The 21,735-nt window shown below is 39.3% G+C and overlaps 1 protein-coding gene across 1 annotated transcript in view; it reads left to right on the top strand.

Annotated features, from left to right (window-relative positions):
• The window catches only part of LOC139286465 (solute carrier family 23 member 2), a 38,828-nt gene extending 25,202 nt beyond the window's left edge, over window positions 1-13,626 (top strand). Inside the window, exons 8-12 of the mRNA XM_070907268.1 lie at window positions 1,416-1,669; window positions 6,000-6,164; window positions 7,889-7,997; window positions 13,251-13,346; window positions 13,442-13,626. Coding sequence (XP_070763369.1) covers window positions 1,416-1,669; window positions 6,000-6,164; window positions 7,889-7,997; window positions 13,251-13,346; window positions 13,442-13,626 — 809 coding nt within the window. The remainder of the gene's footprint in view (window positions 1-1,415; window positions 1,670-5,999; window positions 6,165-7,888; window positions 7,998-13,250; window positions 13,347-13,441) is intronic.
• Window positions 13,627-21,735: the final 8,109 nt, after the last annotated feature.

Genomic DNA, 21,735 nt, shown 5'->3' with positions numbered 1-21,735 from the left:
AGGACAATTCTGTGTCACACCTACTCAGCACGCAGCTGGTACATTTCCATCCACCTTTTTTTTATGTGCATTTCAATTTGTACATGGAAAATTCAGAGTGCAAGTGAAACTATTTCACAACAACATTTTACACTTGGCTGGGGAGGAAAGGTTTGCATGTCAAAAAAGAGAAGATGTAATAATTGTTGTGTAAATGAAGCATTCACGTCATATCGCCACTCATTGTAACAGGCCTCCGCTCCACTAGAGAGACCAAAAACGAAGTTATAAAGAAGATGTACGTAACCGTAAAGTCCCTGTGTCAAGTCCAGATGCAGAACCTTGTTGCATGTTACCCCCCATCTTAAATGGAAAGCAACCATTATATATCAGTTACTGGTGCTGAATTAATATACGTGTATGCATATGTAATTATGTCACATAATTTGAAAATGTTTAAATTTCAAATAGAATCCAGCTAAAAAACATCATTAAACTTTATTGCGTAACTGCTGACACATTTTTTTACCAATTTTATCAAAACACACGTGCCCAAGACAACTAGCAGGAATCACTCATGTAGCAACAAGGACACACAAGGACACTCAGCAGCTTTATTTGAGCCAGGAGCATCGCCTTCCTCTTGCTACCCATTTGCCAAACTTCGACCATTTTGTTAAATAAATCATCATTTCAATTTATTGCCAATGAACACCCAAAGATGTTTGGACCTCTCAACTAGCCCGACATGGTGACCATGTATAACTATACTCTGTGTAGAAGAAAATTTCCTCTAAACTGAAAATGCGTAAACTTCTTTCGTTTGGGCTGAGGGTCATGTGAGTGTCTTACGGCCATGTTGTCGAGAACTGAACTTCAGCAGTAATCCATTTTTTACTTTTGTGCATCGTTGAAGAGCACAGCCTTGTGAAGAGCCAGTATTAGTTACGACAGGATTTGAGAGTCAGCATCCCACATTCACCTGTTGATTTGTTTGTGTGAGGAATTCTATAGTCCAGATAATTGGGCTTCTGCTGGGAGTGCAGTTCAATACCGTTCACTTTTAAATTCTTGCAAAATGCTAGGAAATAAAATCTGGATCTGTTCATATGTTTGTACTATAACAAATTGAGTGGCGTGAGCATGGCGTCATGTAAACCTTTGGTCTGGCAGATGTGTACCACTGCCTGTCTATAAATCCCTCAGTGGTTTAGAAGCAAAATACATCTTTGTCTTTAAACATATGAATCCCTCTTGGCCTCTCAGGTCATCTGGTAGCAGTCTGCTAGGTATTACCTCACTTTTAAAATAACATGGAGCAATCCATCATTATGCAACGCATAGCTGGAACAAAGGCTTTAAGTATGACGCTGTGTGTCTGTAGCTGTATGTATTGAAAGATGTATGTATTAAAGTTTGCCTCTCTGTGCCTGTAGGTCAATGGGGTATGCCCACAGTGAGTGTGTCCTCAGTGTTGGGTATGATGGCAGGCGTCTTGGCATCTACCATGGAATCAATCGGTGACTACTACGCTTGTGCTCGCTTGTCTGGTGCCCCGCCTCCACCAACACATGCCATAAACCGAGGTATCGCCGTGGAGGGCATCGGCTGCATCCTGGCTGCCCTGTGGGGAACCGGAAACGGCACCACCTCCTACAGCCAGAACATCGCTGCACTTGGAATTACCAAGGTACCCATCACAATAGACTCCTCTTGTGTTTTAGGACTTTTTAAAGCTGAATCAGTTGATCTTTTCTTGCCACTCGAGGGCATAAGCACTCTGTGAAAGGCTTTGTGAAGCCAACAGTCCTGACATCACCTTATTAAGTTCCTAACAAACACTTTAGAAAACAATTTGGTATTTACACGTCATGGAGACAAGCTACATTAGCCTTTATTTGGAGTCGGGTTTCTGCCGACCTGATGAATGTAAATCCAATATTAATTCTCCTTTCAGCTCTGTTTTTGTCACCAAGAAAAATAAGAAAAATATGTGGCTCTTTAGCTGCTAGGTATTCCACTTTCTTCACCAGTTAGTTGCTAACTTTGTCTGCCATTTGCCATCTGCTGGGCAGGTACATCACAGTGGGTTTATCAGATCTCATTTGCAAATTTGCAAATTAATAAAGGATTATCTTATTTGCTTCAAACAGCTGCCTGCTGCTGCTGGAAATGGTGTTGATGATGATTGCACTGTGAGTGAACAATGTAAATGCAAATAAAGTAAATGTTACGTAAATCTAAAACATTGAGTTAGAAGAGGCTAAAATCTTCCTGAGGAGTTAGTGATCATTTTCTACGGTTTGTACTTACAGATTATGCCTTTCACGTTACTCTGAGTCAGTGTCAATATACAGTAAAATATATATATTTATTAGTGCAGCTCCAAAAACGTTGTGTAGGATTTGAAAATCCCTTACTTCAACATCATCTGGTGGTAGTAAAAAAGAATAACTCTGTGGCAAATAGAATTTAGATGAATGAGCTGAATGCAATACGATCAGAATAATTCGAAAGTTGTTATAATCACATTCAAATATTTACACTAACTTTAACAAGCTATAAGCCTCTTTTTTTACATTCATCCTAACCTAATACTATCAATGTCAGACTGTTTGCTTTTGGTTCTTTTCAGAGCAGGAACATTAACTGCTCCTCCCTTCCTGTCAGTCAGTGAAGACCTTTTAGATGTAGCAGAGCATTGTGATGATTAACTGCCCCTCTGCACTTCCCGTGGAAAAATCCCTGCTGCTGTCTGTAGATACATTACAATGAAAACTCAGGTGGACTTTTGTGAGCTCAACCCTTCAAGAGCCTTGTGCTCAACCCCACCCTATTATCAGTTCCTCTGCACGAATCAAGAGATAAGTGATTGTAAATAAATGCAAAATGTGTAGAGGTTTAGGTTTTACGCCAAAGGTTTGGATAATAGTTAAAATAATATTCCTCATTTTCTGATTATCATTAAATTATGGTTAATCATTCTCATCTTTTTGGCCCGTTTGAGGTTAACTGTGTTTGTGATGTTAATTCCAGACTACACTCAAGCTGCAAGAGCTCACTCTGAGACCTTTGACAGCTAGGGGGCACCTCTCCTGTCATGACATTGAGTTTATGTTGGTGGTGTAAAATCCAAATATAATCCATCTATTGTGAGCATCATACAGGCATTTTAACAATAGAGTATGAAGTTATGATCCATCCTAGTATGTCAAATTGACAAATACAAGTAGAAATAAATATATATATACAGTGCATCCGGAAAGTATTCACAGCGCTTCACTTTTTCCACATTTTGTTATGTTGCAGCCTTATACCAAAATGGATTAAATTCATTTTTTTCCTCAAAATTCTACACACAACACCCCATAATGACAACGTGAAAAAAGTTTTTTTGAGATTTTTGCAAATTTATTAAAAATAAAAAACCTGAGAAATCACATGTACATAAGTATTCACAGCCTTTGCTCAATACTTTGTTGATGCACCTTTGGCAGCAATTACAGCCTCAAGTCTTTTTGAATATGATGCCACAAGCTTGGCACACCTATCTTTGGGCAGTTTCACCCATTCCTCTTTGCAGCACCTCTCAAGCTCCATCAGGTTGGATGGGAAGCGTCGGTGCACAGCCATTTTCAGATCTCTCCAGAGATGTTCAATCGGATTCAAGTCTGGGCTCTGGCTGGGCCACTCAAGGACATTCACAGAGTTGTCCTGAAGCCACTCCTTTGATATCTTGGCTGTGTGCTTAGGGTCGTTGTCCTGCTGAAAGATAAACCGTCGCCCCAGTCTGAGGTCAAGAGGGCTCTGGAGCAGGTTTTCATCCAGGATGTCGCTGTACTTTGCTGCATTCGTCTTTCCCTCTATCCTGACTAGTCTCCCAGTTCCTGCCGCTGAAAAACATCCCCACAGCATGATGCTGCCACCACCATGCTTCACTGTAGGGATGGTATTGGCCTGGTGATGAGCGGTGCCTGGTTTCCTCCAAACGTGACGCCTGGCATTCACACCAAAGAGTTCAATCTTTGTCTCATCAGACCAGAGAATTTTGTTTCTCATGGTCTGAGAGTCCTTCAGGTGCCTTTTGGCAAACTCCAGGCGGGCTGCTATGTGCCTTTTACTAAGGAGTGGCTTCCGTCTGGCCACTCTACCATACAGGCCTGATTGGTGGATTGCTGCAGAGATGGTTGTCCTTCTGGAAGGTTCTCCTCTCTCCACAGAGGAACTCTGGAGCTCTGACAGAGTGACCATCGGGTTCTTGGTCACCTCCCTGACTAAGGCCCTTCTCCCCCGATTACTCAGTTTAGATGGCCGGCCAGCTCTAGGAAGAGTCCTGGTGGTTCCGAACTTCTTCCACTTACGGATGATGGAGGCCACTGTGCTCATTGGGACCTTCAAAGCAGCAGAAATTTTTCTGTAACCTTCCCCAGATTTGTGCCTCGAGACAATCCTGTCTCGGAGGTCTACAGACAATTCCTTTGACTTCATGCTTGGTTTGTGCTCTGACATGCACTGTCAACTGTGGGACCTTATATAGACAGGTGTGTGCCTTTCCAAATCATGTCCAATCAACTGAATTTACCACAGGTGGACTCCAATTAAGCTGCAGAAACATCTCAAGGATGATCAGTGGAAACAGGATGCACCTGAGCTCAATTTTGAGCTTCATGGCAAAGGCTGTGAATACTTATGTACATGTGATTTCTTAGTTTTTTATTTTTAATAAATTTGCAAAAATTTAAAAAAAACTTTTTTCACATTGTCATTATGGGGTGTTGTGTGTAGAATTTTGAGGAAAAAAATTAATTTAATCCATTTTGGAATAAGGGTGTAACATAACAAAATGTGGAAAAAGTGAAGCGCCGTGAATACTTTCCGGATGCACTGTATATATATGTGCCCAAACTCAACCACAAGTATATCATGGAATAAATCAGCTCCGCGTTTTGAGCAGACAGGGGTCAGATAGTATTTTTGCTTGACCTTTTAATTATTGTATTGTGATACAATTAATGGGAGGGGGAACCTGATTTATTGGTTGTGCGCTGCAGTTGTTTGTGAGTCTCACTGTCTGAGCCGCTGACCAGACTGATCATTTATTTATTTGAGAATTTCACTAGAATTGTATGTAAAATGTATACAGCACTGAGCCACGGTGTGTCAGTCTGATGGAATCAAGCCTGTCTAAAATAACAACCTGTCTCTGAGCAGCACAGCTCCCCTTGGACATAAAAGCCTATGCTATCGCTGAATGTTTCATGGGCTCTGCAGGCTTGACCTGAGCTTTCTGTTAAATAGGATGTGCTCATGCATTTTCATGGTCACGTGAACCGCATAATTATGTTTCTTGTTTATAGTATTAATTTTTGTTTCAAATCGCTTGTTTTGAACAGGGGGAAAATATTTAGGAAACTATAGATAATTCATATTTAAAATATACTTGGGTTTAAATGCCTTATCTAGTAGGAAAATGTATAAATTGTGTTTTTCTTCTGTAATTATTTAGCCTAATGAGAGGGGCTACGGGTTTACTACGTAGTTACAGAGAAGGCAACATATACTGAACTCTGAGTGCATATTGGATTGTATTTCTTTTTTTCAAAATCTTTTTTCTTTTTTTTGAAGATATCTGAGTTATTGAGGAACTCCTTTTTTGTATTATTTTTGTAACCCTGTGTAGAGAGTATTATGGATTTCTGTTTTTCATCTGTTACATGTAAATATTCTCACCATTTGGGACGTCGGCATAATAAATCACACAATCTCAATATTTTCCGGCCAAGCCTGTGTTTTTCCTGTGTTTGAAGAGAGTTTGAGAGTGAAGAGTTGAAATAGAAGCCCGCGACTCTCATGCCTACATCCAACTCAAAATCATCGCAAACGAGATTGATAGTTTTCTTAATAAAACTTTTAGCGTTTTTTCCCCACGCAGTGTCCTGGTAAAAATATACCTGGCATGGTGAGAACGATGGATTAACCTTGTATAGACTGGATAACTGCCTGTGCTAATTTCATCTCAGGTTGGCAGCAGACTGGTCCTCCAGACCACCGGCATTCTAATGATCGTCTTGGGGATCTTTGGGAAATTTGGAGCTGTTTTTATCACCATCCCAGACCCAGTCATCGGAGGCATGTTCCTTGTTATGTTTGGAATGATCGCAGCAGTGGGGATATCCAACCTCCAGGTAAACACAGTTCAGTATTGTAACATATATTTTATCTGGGGGACACCAAAACACCTGATCTATGGAGTAATGAGACGGCCCAATCTTCAGACACTGAGAAACAAAACATCCTGCCCGCTAAGGGGTCCTGGAACTAGATACTGAGACTTACTGGCTCCTGTGGTGCTGTTCTAGCACTAACCCTGTGACAAAACTAAACTCAAAAAATTAAACACAAAATAAAATCCAACAAAATAGAAAAATAGTTAATGTGATCAAAAAGGTGAATGTTCAGTTTCTTAAAGGTCCCATATTATGCTCATTTCAGCTCTGTATTTTTATTCTGGGATTTCACTCGAGTAGCTTTGCAGGATTTACAGGTCAAAAAAGTCCTTATTTATCTTATTCTGGCCCTTCATGCAGCCCCTCAGCTGTCTGAAACAAGCCGTTTTTATACTGAACAACCTCCAAAAACCTGAGGAGGATTCCCGAGCAGAGTTTATTTTGTTTACAGTTGCATGTTAGAGATTAAGTACCATGCCATTGCTTTCTCTGCCTGCATATTTATCATATTTGGCATGGCAGTCTCTGACTCTCTAGAGGTTGAGTCCACAATGCATCCATGAATGCCTTCAAAGGGTGGCAATACATTTTTAGCCTGCAGTGAGCATGGGTCAACTGTAGACAAGAGGGAGAAGTAATAGGTGATTTATTGACCTTTAACAGCAAGGAGTCAGCATATATCATCTCCTCTCTTAATAGGTCTGACAGCATAACCCCTTCCATGCTTTTCCACCACAGACACACTGGAAAGTTATTTAGAGTAGAAACAGTTGATGAAAACAGAAAATAATACAATCCTAAATCCTACACAGTATATCAGCTGTTTTATTAAGTTTTGCGGCTTCAGATTGTAACTGTTAGGCTTTTTTGTTGAAATGTCTCAAACTAAAACCTAAACTTTGAGTATTTCAGTTCTTTATATTTCAAGCAACGGGGAGTTTGAGGCATCAAACTCCCCGTTGCCAGAATAATGAACTCATAATACAGAAATCTTGCCTATGTAGTTTATCATTAGTGTAGTGAGCCAAAGTCCCACCCAGGCAGCATACTTTTCCCATTTCTTTTTTGTCTTTGTAAACATATGAAACATGAAACCAGGTTTTTGTGTCCATATTCCAGTAATTATTTTGTATACACTGAACAATTACAGCTCCCTTGAGTCTTAGTCTTAGGTGTCAAAACCTCATGGGAGCTACAGTATAGTATATATGCAAAATAATGATGCAATGACAAAGTGCTCAGATTTAGCTCAGACTATCGACACATTTCAGTGTTTCAGAAAGATGAATAGAACAGAAACTAACTACGGGGCAAGTGGGGCAGGTCTTTGGCTCTTTATTGATCAGCAACTGTGTCAACCCCCCTCAGATATACAGTGTCGCAGTCATTTGATTTAATGAGCATGGAAAAAATGTTGCTTCTTTACAATTTGATTGATTAGTCAGAGCACATTTAGAGACATGGTTGCCCTCAGTCTGGCCTGTGTTGACCTGTCATGTCAAATGTCAAATAAATGTTAATCCTAGACCAAAATAGAAATCAGGTCATTTTTTAAGGTTCCAGGTTGTTCCTGATCGCTGATTTTAGTGACGTTCCAAAACAGACATGGCAGCCAGCTGAAGCAGGACAACAATAAAAAAGTCTCTCTTAACCTCTCACTCTTTCTTTTTCTCTCTCCTCAGTATGTGGACCTTAACTCGTCCCGTAACCTCCTCATCCTCGGCTTCTCCACCTTCAGCGGTCTTGTTTTACCTACCTGGTTTCACTCCAATCCCGGCATCATTGACACAGGTGATTTTCACACGCTCATACGCACACACACACACACACACACACACATGTACACAAAGTACATGTGTCCTCACTGACTCAGTCCCTCAAAGTGGGAACAATCTTTAAGATTATTAAAACATCTACACCCATAATGACTATTTCCAGCAATATACACAGTATAACAGTCAGGAGAATAATTGAAAGACTGAGGGCATGACATTAGTAATGTCATAAGGTTTTATCTGCTGACTGTCAAAACCAAGAGATTCAGACTGGAACAGACTTGTGATGCCTAAGTCATAAACATAATGGGCCCAACAATCGAAATTTGGTACCCCACCCTTACGCACACAAATATATTCAAAAAATGTATCTTGGGTCTGACTGTCTTGTTTGTTCTTGAAAAAGCAAAGATAGAATCAGGAAACACTGCTCCACTTACAGATTACCCTTGAAAAGATGGCAGCGGTTCTGCCAGCCTAAGCTCATAAGGCCAAGGTGCTCCCAAATCCCACGGGCCCAGATGGCAAACACTTGGGTACTTTTCGTCTTTAGCCTAGATTTGAAAGTGGCATGGAGAGCCTTTTTAATTGTCTTAACTGATCCTGAACTCTGAATTAGTTTGTTTTACCCTAATAGGCGATTTGAGGATAGAAATGTCAGTCAGTTTGTATCTCAGTTGGTCAGGCAGTCGGACCACATGGGTACAGATGGGTGTAAGAGGCTGTTCGGCCTGTAAGGGGCACTGGTAGGGCTTTTACACTCTTGACTTTTTGCTTGTCATCACTGAGAGTGTATTATTTATTCAAAGTTTAATAATGTGGTTGTTGTCAGTCCCTTTGAGAGTGTGATTGTAAGGGTGATACAAACAAGTCAAGTCAAAGTTTATCATAGCCCAATATCACAAATGTCTCAAAGGGCTGTACATAAAATAAAACAACAATAAACAACATATTTAAAAATATATAAAAAGTGAGGTGGAATACCACAATTCACAATATGCACATATAATTCCTGTACATTCATACCTGGATACATCTACAAAAATCTGTAACATACAGTACATATACGTAACCATGTGCACATAAAACTGAATGTAAGCTGGATAACCGTAGTTTAATACTGAGGGAAGACTAAATGAGGTTGAAAGCTGATGCGAATAGATGTGTTTTGAGTTTATTTTTGAATGAGTCAATCGAGCTAGGCTCACGAATTTGGATAGGAAGACGATTCCAGAGTAGAGTCGGTAAGAGAAAGCCCTGCCACCTACTGACGTTTTATTTATTCTTGGGATAGTCAGGAGCCCTCGCTGGTATATAAGGAGTGACTAGAGGTGATAAGTAGGATGGTGCAAGTCTGTGTAATATTATATATCATAATATATATTTCATAAATGGAAATATGCAGTCTTTGCCAAGTCTTTTCCAAATAAGAGATGTGGATCAAACTGGACGCAGAGATTTGTAATACTAGGGTTTTGTGAAATTGTGGAACCATCTAAGTTCGGAGTGAGATCACTGCATTTTTTTCTAATCTGCTTTGGAACTAGCATTTAAATTTTCTCGCCAATTAAAAAGAGGAAGCTAGATGACATCCATTGTTTCATTTCTAATAGGCGTCATGCTTAATGGAGATATAAAGCTGACTGTCATCTGCATAGAAATGTAAACCTTGTTGGTAATGATTGATTAATGTACCCAGGGGCAACATGTAAATATAGAAAAGAATAGGACCAAGCACAGGTCTCTGTGGCACACCATAACTGACCTTAGTATGGACTGATGAAAACAAAATGAGACATGGCAGTTAAATATGATCTAAACCAGGAGAGAGCAGTGTCAGTGAAACCAATATAACTTTCTAGGCGATCTAAGGTATTGTGGTGAGGTCTATGAGCACCAGTATTGACAGGCGTAGGGACGAACAGGCTTGTCTTGATAACACATGACATTAGCTGCCTGGGGAAAATACAGTTACATCACCAGGGATTTGCAGATTGTTGGTGATTGTTGATTCTTGAGGATCACATGTCATATTTTGTATCATATAAACAATGCCCAGTCATTTTCTGACTAGTTTTTTTTTCATGTCATACTGTTCCTGCTTACTCTGCCATATTACTGATTACAGGTATTACTGATTGACTTTCATGAATTCTTTAATCAGGTCTCAGTACATTTTGCAAATAATTCTTAATTTTGGAATGCAGAAAATGATTGATGTTCATGAAAAACTATTTGAAAATGCATTTTGCTTTTGACTGACAACTGCCTTGCTACTGCCTGAATAGCTGTAATGTGGTCAACCCTTCTGCTATGTCGCATACGTTGTAAAAAGTTGTAATAATTATTTGTGAACTCCTTTTGTAATCTGGCAGCTCTTGAAAGGGGTTCAAGGAAGAGAATTAGGGTACTCGGGTGAAAGAGGGCACAGAGGGTTAAAAGCCAGCCACAAATAAAAGTAAAAAAAGTAAAATATTGTTTTGAAAGACAGGAAATTCTCCACTTTACATTACATGCACATACATACACATATCCTAAACAGGTAGAACCCAATTACGCTAATTCAGCCATGAAACATTAATCCAACAGATGAAATTAGACCATGTGGCGCTTTCACAAATACAAGGCTGATCGATCAGAGATCTTAGAACCAATCAAAGATCAATCACAGGCTCTCAGCTGATGATTCCCTGCTTTTGATGACACACTGATCGCCTGCGGTGCGTCTTTGTGGCCACCTCCTATGAAGTGCCATCAAAAGAGCAATCCTCAAGATTAAACAGCTCTTCTCTGCAGACATAAGACCTTGATCCCATGAGTCATGTGATGCGAGTGTCTCCCAGGAAAGTGCTAATCCAGAGTTCAACACTGGGCATGAGGGTTTGTCTGGTTTTCTCAGGTCTAGGCTGCTTACCTCCCAATCCTATTGGCAAACTGCCATGTCACTGGCTGTAATCTGCCCAGCTCAGATAAAGCACTCTTGCCCCTGAGTTTTTCCCCAGCCTCGACACTCAGCTGATGGCTGCACACAAGAGGAGGCATGTCAGCGCTCTTTGTAAACAAACTGCTGCTCATCCAGACGTCTTTAGATGTACAGGCTGTGGGACTTAAAAACAACTCAGCGGGTGTCTTGAACTTTTGACTGCTGCCTCTTTGGGCAAGAAATGTGTGTCTGTGCTTATGCGTGTTGGGATGAGTTCTTTGAACAAGAGTGTGTTCAGAGTCAAACTACGTCAGCGCTGTTGGCAATCTTTTAGTCAATTCGATACACATTCATTTGGCAGTTTATTGCCTGAGGGGCACTTTGAAAACATCGGACATGCAGGTGTCCACATATTCAATGGCGCCCTGTATTCACCCATGTGCTGGTTATGCATGTCACATGAAAGGCCAACTCTGACTCAGGAAATTTGAGTGCCACGGTGGTCTAGTGATTACAGAGGCTGTCCATCAGCCACAGAGCAGCCTTCATTAACCTTCAAATATCTGGATGTCTGTGGACCCGCAAACTTCACAGGACTCCTGCTGGCTTCATTTTCTCCAATATGACAACTCCTTAACTCTGCCAAGCTGCCACGTGGCCTGTAAGGGGAGCTCAATGCAAAGTACCAGCAAAGTTTCTCTCTTTGTATGTTAGTCTTGTCTGTTTCTCACCACTCACTTCAAAAGTGTTGTGAATACTAACACTAAGCTAAACAAAGGCAGATCAAGAGGATATTTCAGCATATATAAGGCAATTCACTCAAGTTACAAAACAACATATTTTTTCCTAGCCATGCACATCCATCTTTGAGATTTCCGCCACCACCCTGATACAATGTAGTTGGATGGAATTTTGTTTGTGGTGATAACAAATTTGAAAAATGACATTCAAAAATGCAGCTCCAATGAAAACTGTTCAATCACAGTGAAATCCAGAGTACGTGGGCGATTAGAAGTTGGCATAAAAAAGGGGCTGCATTGGTGGGGGCGTGTTGCTTCATTTAATGGTGAAATGATGTAATACAATCCAGGGAGTCCAGAATGAGTAAAATCCATGAGTTTGAAGGCTTACTAGATGCCAAAACACTGAACAGAGGTTTATAATATCATGAGGACGGATTTTGTAGCTCTGGAAAGTTGTTGTTTTATCTTACGTATACAGTAAAGAATATGATAGTCATGTAATCGAATTTGATTGGCCAACACATCACCTTCCCGCATGACACTGCATTGCATTAAAGCAAAAGTTGAGCCAGGTTCAACTTTTTTTGCCAGACAACCCTGCGTTTTTTGTTTTTGTCAGAGCCCCCTGTGTTGGCTTCACTGAGACACTGTTTCTGAAAAAAATGTTATGTCATTTTTTTAATGCTGTGAGCACCCAGCCCAGTATCCCAAGGAATTATATCCATATTCGTGGATTCTGCACCTCACAATTTCCGTTGTTCAGTGAAAATAAAGCTGTGTGCCCTTTATGTAGCAAGCAGTAAAGTAAAGGTGTAAAGGTCTGTGTTGCGAATGGGTGCGTAGAGACTTTATTTCAGGAGAACAGAGTTTATGTCCTGTTACAGACCTGCAGTTAACCTGTGTTTTTGTTACCAAACCATAACCACATCTTAAGCCATAGTTTTTCTGACCATAATCTTCTGAAAAATGTCAGCACTGGACATAATGTTTGGATTTCCTATCCCAGAGACAGATATCTCAAAAGCTCAGCATGTGAAACCAAAAACCAAAACTACACTATATGAACTATACTATTTGAAAAAAAAATGTTTTTCTGTGAATTGGGCAAACTGATGCTTTAACTTCCTATATGCTTTTGAAAAACTGTATTTGCACTAAATCTTTGCTTCATGAATATGCCATCTTAAGAAATGTTGCATACATTTTGATTTCTGAAGTTATATAAAAGATCTAACATCTACCAATATACATCTGATAATGTCGTTTTTTGGACATGTGGAAGGAGTTAAAATGAGGGTTCAACACAGAGATATGACATATGAGTCCATCCAACAGACGGGTCAGACCTGGACCATGTGTGGATTGGCTGTTATCCTGTGCTACAAGATTTACTGTCAGGCCCCAGTTGCTGTTGGTTTTGGTTTGAGGAAGCTTGTATTTCTTTCAGTTTTATTAAGCGAAATTCAAACCTGACCTCTGTATGGAGGCGATAAGAGCAAATACAATCTCCCTACAGGATTTATACTTGCCATGTTGTTTGCACATTCCACAAGCTACTTAAAGATAACAAGTGACATGCATTTATTCTCTTCTCTGTTTGAAGGAATAAAAGAGCTAGACCAAGTGATTGTAGTGCTCTTCACCACACACATGTTCATCGGAGGATTCTTTGGATTTATCCTGGACAACACCATTCCAGGTATGACAAAATACTTATTTTAGCAAATTATCAAAGACTTATCAAACAAGCCACAACATCACCATCAGCTAACCCGTTTTTTTTTTCTTTTTCAGGCACCGACAAAGAGCGGGGTATCAAGAGCTGGCAGGACAAGGTGCAAGGGGAAGGCAAAAACATGTGTGACCAGTCATGCTATGATATCCCTTTCTGCAACAGTGTTTTGAAGCGGTTTAGATGTTTCCAGTACCTGCCCTTCCTCCCGTCTTACAAGACAAACCAACAGGGGACATCCAAGTAACTTACAGATGCTCATGCAGTAGTTGGTGAGCATTGAAAAAAGCATCACAAATTGACTTCTATATTCTCACTTAAACATTGTTGCCACAAAAGTGAACATGAGATTGTGTTGTTTAATAGCTTCTTCATTATTTTTGTTGATATCAAACCTCAATGTGAAGTGACTGTGACACCTTTCTGCTCCAGTTTCCCCCCCACAGACCAAAAACATACAGGTTTGTTGATTTGATAAACACAAATCTAAACCTAAAACGATTAGTCTTTTAAAAAATATATATATAAGTGGTTACTGTTTGCCTTTAAAGGGTAGTGTACATTGCGTATCCTGGGGTCGACCAGCTGTGGCTTTAACCCTCCAGTGTGTGTCTGAAACTGCCATTCAGACTGGGCTGCCACTGCAGACGTAAGGGTACTGGTGTGGGACCAGCCTGGCCCTCTTTACTATGACAAACATCCAACTCTGAGGGAATAAAAAATATAATAACCTACAGTGAATCTGCTAAAGAAATAATATATAATCTAAACCTTATATCTTCTTTAGCAAGTTAAATAAGGACCCTGTTCCTTATATACAGTTAAACATTTTTTTTTTACTTACGTTTTATTGAATTTATCTATCTATATGTGTCTATATTCTCTCACAGGTTGGAAGCTTAGTGGTGGTGACACTGAAGTAATTTGACCGTGGTCCTGTTCGTTTATAGCTTAACTTTTTACTTCTGGCATTTAGGTTTCAAAAATCATGCTCAAAAGTGTGAGTGTTCATTTGTGAATTATCTTGCAGAACAAAAATGTCTAAGTATCATACACTTTTGTTTGCCACAGTTTATTTTGCAGTAATCCAAAATCCAAAGGAAAAATCCCGTTGGCTTTTTGTCGAAAGAGATTTTAAAGATGAAACATTTTGTTTTTAAACATAAAGCCTTTTTAGACTTTCTGCATGCACCAGATCTTAGCATTACCCATGTTTCTCATCGTTTTTGGACAACAGCAGAGTGACTTTCATGGAGAAATAATAAACTGAAGCACTATTCCAATGCAGAGTCAGAAATGACGTAAGAATAAGACTGAGTAATTATGCAATTAACGTGTCTTGAAGCTGCACTGAAGCCACTGTTCAAGTGTTACACATGTGTTGTAACCCATACGTTTTCAGTAGGATCATTACTACCTCATCAAGAACAGTAACTTATAGAAAGAGATCATTAATGTAAGGCTTCGTGTGATGCTGTTTTCATTAACGTTATTAAGTTTGCTGCTTTAAACATTTTATTTTGTGTTTTGTCACTGTAAAGAAGTAAATTAATTTTTTTTTAATTTGATGCTTTTACATTTAAGAATGTAATTTTACTAATTTATGTACTACAATGTTGATTCAGTCCTAAACTGTGACAATAAAAAAAATGTTGTTTAATAAATTCTTATGTTAATAAAGACTTTCATTATCTTTCTCAAAATTTGAGATATTAGATTAGATTTGGGTTGTTTTTATCTCCACAGGTTTCTAATTACATCCACATGATTCTGTGTGTGTGTGTGTGTGTGTGTGTGTTCACTCCTTCAATTATGATTCTGATTCATTTGAGAATGAAAAAACTACAAGCAGTGAAATCAACTACAGGTCTGGTGTTATTAAAATACTGATTATAGCCGCTGTAATATTTCTGAGTTTGTTTATTTAACATTGTACAGAATAACAGAATTTTATGTGACGTGATTGTGTCTGTGTGCGGCTCAGAGTCCAAAAGCAGTTTTGTAGATGGAAGTATTTTCATAGTCTGCAGCAGCGTGGCATGATGGGTGTATTTGATCCCCGTCTACCTGAACTTCTACATTATTTTCTAAGCGAGCACATCTCCCTGTTTAACGCCCGACACACCCAGTGCAATCATTCATCTGTCTCTCAGAGAGATACACAGACAAATTGTGGTAATTATGTCATTATCATTTTCAGACCATGATTACACTTTGTTAAATCTGATGACGGAGGAAAGTGAAGTCTGTGTTCAGCTCTTTGAGCACAATCTGATATCGATCAGATATCAGCATCCTGACACCTGAATGCCCTCATAGTTTGGGATCACTTTCTATAGTGGGTATAATTTCACTCTCATCCCAACAAGCTGCAACCTAGTTATTTTGGAGGAGGACCAATAACTGGATATCCAGGCATCTCTGGGTGGTTAATTGGTACCACCCTAGTTCAAATGACATTGTTCTCATTGCCATTTAAAACGTAACAAAATAAAAGATTTAAACACTCTCGAATTCACCCCAATTGTGGTGAGGAGAATTGCTTTTGAAGACCTACATTAGGGCAAGACCCAACACTGCTGAAGAAACAGACTTTTCTACCGCAGCTTTCTGAGGTCAGACAACCTGCATATTATCTGAGGGGTCATCATGCCATCAGGTACTGTGGATGGGTGTGAGTGGGGGTGGGGTTTTGTTGCTTTTAATGAAGATTGGCACAATTTAGGATCAATTATATCAAAGGTGGATTGTTTTAAATTGATGTTATAGCAGAAGATACTTCAGGCTATGTCTACTCAGTTGTCTGCTTTCACTCCTTTGGGCTGCTGGTGTCTGGTGGAATGCGGGGGACTTGTGATAGCATGTCAACAGCTAACAACAATAATTGCAAAGCATTTTCCATCTGAAAACAGCTTTGAAGGATTACGCTGTGGATGAATGAGAATTGTGCTTGTCCATTGAGTAAGAAAATGAAAGTATGTGTAGGTGCACCTACACTAATTCAAGGCGTAGAAATTTGATTTTGAGCAGCTGCTTCTTGCTGCACAGCATCTTATTTTATTAGCAGAAATGCTAAGATTAGGCTTCTGGTGGTAAAGGTTACTGTGAGGTTTAGGCAATGGAGCTAAGAGACCCTCACAAGTATAGTAAAAAACAAAAGTGTATATGTGTGTGTAGGTCAGCATATGAATGCATGAGTATGTCCACATGTTTGGCATTTCCAAATCCTTTTCTTTTAAAACAAGCTTTGAAGTTTGACTGATGTTTTGTCTTGCCCTTCATTTCTCACTGATAATAAAAATCTTCCTTTGTTGGGATTTGGGTCTGCAGTATATCCGGCAGATTAGCCTCTCAGATGAAATAATAGAAAATGTTTGGGTGATAAAAAGGTCTCTGCAGTCTTCAGTCTCCTGATAAGGTACATCATCTTGCAACAAAGGTCACAGGTTTAATCCCCTGTGGTATTTTCTGTCTTTCCGCAAGTTCCAGTGTGCCTTTATAGTATGATGACAAAGGAATAACTATGCAAAACATTGATATTTCCAGAAACATTATACTTAGGATCAAACTGATGCATGCAAAGAGTGCACAGCACCTTCAAAATAATGTAGGTACTGAGGTCAAGCTGATGTTTTATATGGAATAAGTAAAACAAATAATTAATCATAAATTCAACACAGTAATTTAACCATGGATGTTGTGACTACAAAGTGATACAAGATCCAAATCTTTCTCCTTAGTATATAATGTTCACCTCCCATAGGACCCCTCTTCCGTGCCTACTCTGTCCCACAATGCAAAGCGGTGGATTGTCATTAATGTTATGTAAACTTTCACTTATTTCACAGTCCACTAAAATCTGCCAGCCTGCCTGCCACACTCTATCACCCCTCTACCCCCTCTACCCCCTGCATTCGGCCACCATTCCCCCATCTCCACCTGCAAACCCCCCACTCTGCGATAAACTTGGGTTTGCTTGGGTCCACCTTGTGATCATAACAGTACAAAGCATATGCTTTCAATATAAATTAATGATTTGCTTCTTTATATATCAGAAACTACATCATCTGTCAAAGATCTCAAAATTACAGTAAGTATGAATAACTGTAGACCCCCAAAAGAGAGACAATTTAATGTGATTTTATCGCTACTCAAATGCAACATAGACTGCTTATATTTTATTGGGCAGCCAACTCAAAGCACTCCAAGCAAGCGTTTTGGATGAAAGACAATAGTAACATCTAACCAGAGTGACAGCAAAAGCCTCATGTTAAAGAGCGTCACTTGTAGCTTTGTTCACTTGACTACATGATGTGTACATTGAAGCATTTAGTGCAACATAAGTCACCAACAGCTTCTGTGACACAGCGGGTAAATATAGGGCCACACACACACTGAGTACCATATGTGACAGCCATGTGACTGGGACAAGTGCCAAGTTTAACACCAAGACCATCACCCGGTCATGGAACAGGCCAGTTGCACAGATATAAATGTAAGATGGTTGTCTAGCCTTGGTTGGCACAAATCTAACGGGATTACTAAATCCTAATCAGGATTGAGTTGTATCGACAGATGTGTGTTCATTAAGTGAAGAGGCACCTTTTGCCACAATGTTCTGAACGTGAGGTATTAGAGAAAGTCTGTCAGGGCATGACCTGACCTGGCTCTGAGCTGAAGGTTTGGGATTTTTGGATGGAGAAGTAAAAGGTGTCAACTTCTAAACTAAGCCTGTCAACTCCACACATAAAGTCTTATCACTACAAAATAAGAAAACCAGCTTCATTTATTTCATTCAATGTTATTAATACTAAGCATGAGAAAAACTACTTTTATTTTTAAGAATGCTCCCTACTCGTTCCGAGAATCAAAAGTACATCTGTACAAATCCTGTTCACCTAAAGTTAGACTGCTTCATTTTGTTTTAACACCCAAAAGCTAAATTAGGGGAGAGTAAAAGAACTTCATCTCAAACAAGAGCAACAGCTCAGGGATTAGACCAAAAGATGGTGCAAGTTTGCTTCCTCTTGCTTAAGCTACTTCAGGCAGCTTTACTCCAGGGTCCTGCATCTCTTATGCACTTTGCCCCACTAATTCACTGAAATACTTCTAGAGCTGGCAGCTTTCACTCCCACCAAAGTAAAAGTATACTCAACGTTATTTTCTGGTAAGTATACAAAATATACATTTGTATTAGATTTAAACATACTCATTTTTATAGTGTTTTACTCATAACAACAATAATAAATCAGGACTTTCCTCAATGGCATATTTATTTTACATATACACTGTCAAGTAACCCTAATTTCCAGTGTTGTATATAATTGTTATTGTAAGAATAGTAATAACAAAAATGTGCAAATCATGTATCTGTATGATATGTGCTCATAGTCTGCTTTTGTTTTGAACATAGCTGTTGTCTAAATGTCATGCTGCTTTCTCAATATACTAATCTCAATGTACTGTTTATGTTACAGGTCTCGGGCTGAGATCCTATAAGCAGATGAGAATTCCTGTATAAACAGGAGAAAGGATGAAACAGGCGACAACAGCCGACTTCTCCATACAGCTTCACTCTGTCGAATTTATTTACACACATGCAAAATCATCCTCAACTAAAATACTTTCAACGGTCGCACAAACAAAACAACCCATGATTGAAATGTACTGAAGCCAAACCTGTATTATCTCTCAACTTTACGTGGTTATAAACAAAATAAAAGTTTACAGCTAGTGCCACACTGGGAGATTGTACTTCTCCTCCACGTGCTCACAAACTCATCAACAAAACTTTTCAGTCAGTTTAAACTGTAATAAACATGTGTACATAACAACACAATCTTTTTTCCTCTTAAAAGTCCACCAACCTGTATAAACAGGAGAAAGGATGAAACAGGCGACAACAGCCGACTTCGAAGTAAACAAACCGCGCGAAAAAGTCCAAAGGAGAAGCGGAGCACCACACTGCCTCCTGCTGGTCAAACTGGAAATCTTCCAGTATATAAATAAGCCTAGGGGCTTATCAAGCGGAAGTAATGGACCTCTTTTACTTAAGTTTGAACATTTCTGTTTTCTTTAAATCACATTTGAAATACATTAAATAAAAAATACATTAAATAACATAAAATTGTGACCATACATTTTTGTGTGCGTCACATTTACAATATATATGTTATGGTTTTACAGCACTGTATAACCAACTCTGACTCCTGCAAATTACATTCATATGGAACGAGTTTGCATTGGCTAAAAGTTTTAGGGAAGAAATGTAATGCAGTTCAGATTACGTTTACTGGCAACATTGGGTTCCAATGCAGGAAAGCAGCGTGATTTTCTTATAGCACATGTCATATGGAGAGGTCAGGGTCCATGGATCATGCTTCAAGTCAGTGCTGACTTTTTCAATACTTAACAATCTTTCCCCAACTTTATCCAAGTTTTTTTAGTTTCCGGACCTTAACCATACTTCAGCCATACTGCACTTACCATAACAACGTTTCGATTACCTTAAGGTTCCACTTAATAATATGTTTGATGTTTGATATTAACAATGAATCAAATGACTATGTGTAGTATGAAAGTGGTCCCTCGCAGCGACAAAGTTATTGGGGCTGATCTTCCCAGCTCTGAAGCTCTACGGCATGGGTCACTAACAGGCGGACCGCTGTCCGAGTCCGGACCCAGACGCCGTCCTATACGGACCCGGACCTATAATCAATAAATTATTAAGGGATTTTAAATTTTGACAGGGCGCTTCCGTTTTAACCGGCGCAGCTTTTCTAGTCTTTGCGGCGCTGGTTTAGCGGCTCAAGAAACTCACAGACAGACAGCCCACGTGACGCTCAGCCAATCAAATCTGTGCATTCCAGGCGATAAACATTGCGACTCTGAATACAGACAGACGGGAGAGAGGTGAGAGGCGAGTGACAGACAGACAAGACGAGTGAACGACGCAGGGAGAGAGACTGTGAAGTCAAGATGTGTCAACAGTTAACAAAGAAAAAGGGAAACTCAAGCTGCTGCTACACTTTATTTTGTTTTTCTAAAATTAAGCACTTTATTTTAAGATGCACAATTTTTCTAAAGCTATTTTATTTATTTTCTCTATTTTATTTTTAAATGCAGCCCTTCTTTTAGTTAATGAGAGAAGAACATTATACGTATCTACAGTATTATATATCTGTATAGCTCAATGTTAAGTGACAATAAATATGGTCAAAATGTTTTTCAATTGTACTTTCTTTATTTGATTTGACAGTCAGTTGTTGATTACATGCAGACTTTAATATATATCACACTAAATCACAACGCAAGTTAGACATTATGATGTTCCGGACCTTTGCTTGAGGAGACTTTCTCTAACTGGACCTCTTCGAACTTCAGTTGAATACCCCTGATCTACAGAGTATTTTTTAAACCCTTCTGAGAAAGTTAGTAGAACAGCTAGCAGCTTCTGGAGTTGGTGGAGACCAAACCAGAGATTGAATATTATACTTATATTCATCAAGTGGACAGAAACATGACTCCAAATAAAAGCCAATGTTTGAGACCAAACAACAAAATGTTTTTATTTTGTTGATGAGAAAAAAAGATTTGGTTTCCTTGAGAACATAATAGACGATGCTGTTTAGTTGCAGATGAACATAATTTATAGGAGTTTAAATTTACTGGAAACCTGACCACATCCTGTAAATTTGCAATGGTTAAAATGCCGTCCAGAACGATGAGTTAAACTACAGAGGCAAAGTGAATATTTTATTCCCCACCGCCCCCTGTAATGTTAATCCTGTCCGAATGGGGCTTTAGTTAACTCTGCTTTTAAGAAAACGATACCAGGGATAGTTGTCACACTCTGTGCCCTTTCTTTAGTTTTGTTTTTTGCGAGTCTCAGATATTTTTCCTTTTTCATACCACAGCAGTTTGGTAACGTTTACCATTATAGAAGCAGACAGAGCCGTACACTATGTTTACACAGGCTCCTGGAAATTAGCCATGCATCAGAAACTCTGAGCTGATGCCAGTGTGTAGGGAGTATGGGGAAAAGGAGTGACCTTTTAATTCTCAAGATCTCTTACCTTGACAACAAATTACAACATATTGCTGAAGTTGTCGTGGCATGTCCAATTTGTTATGGGTGATATTACTGGGCCAACCAGCATACTGTTGGATAAATTACAACATAAACATGCCTCTGTTCCTGGCTCTGTGTCGAAAGGAATTCGCGTGTAACCTCACAAGCCAATTACTGGAATATTTCACAATAATGTTTCCAGCCATGACAGGTGTGCAGATACCATCTTGTATGTATTTATTGTATGTATATGTATTTTATTGTAATATACACATACACAAATGA

This window comes from Enoplosus armatus, chromosome 6 (assembly GCF_043641665.1).
Source record: "Enoplosus armatus isolate fEnoArm2 chromosome 6, fEnoArm2.hap1, whole genome shotgun sequence".
NCBI classification, from domain to species: Eukaryota; Metazoa; Chordata; class Actinopteri; order Centrarchiformes; family Enoplosidae; genus Enoplosus; species Enoplosus armatus.
The sequence above is the reverse complement of the archived record's forward strand: the minus strand, read 5'-3'. Positions and strand labels throughout refer to the sequence as shown.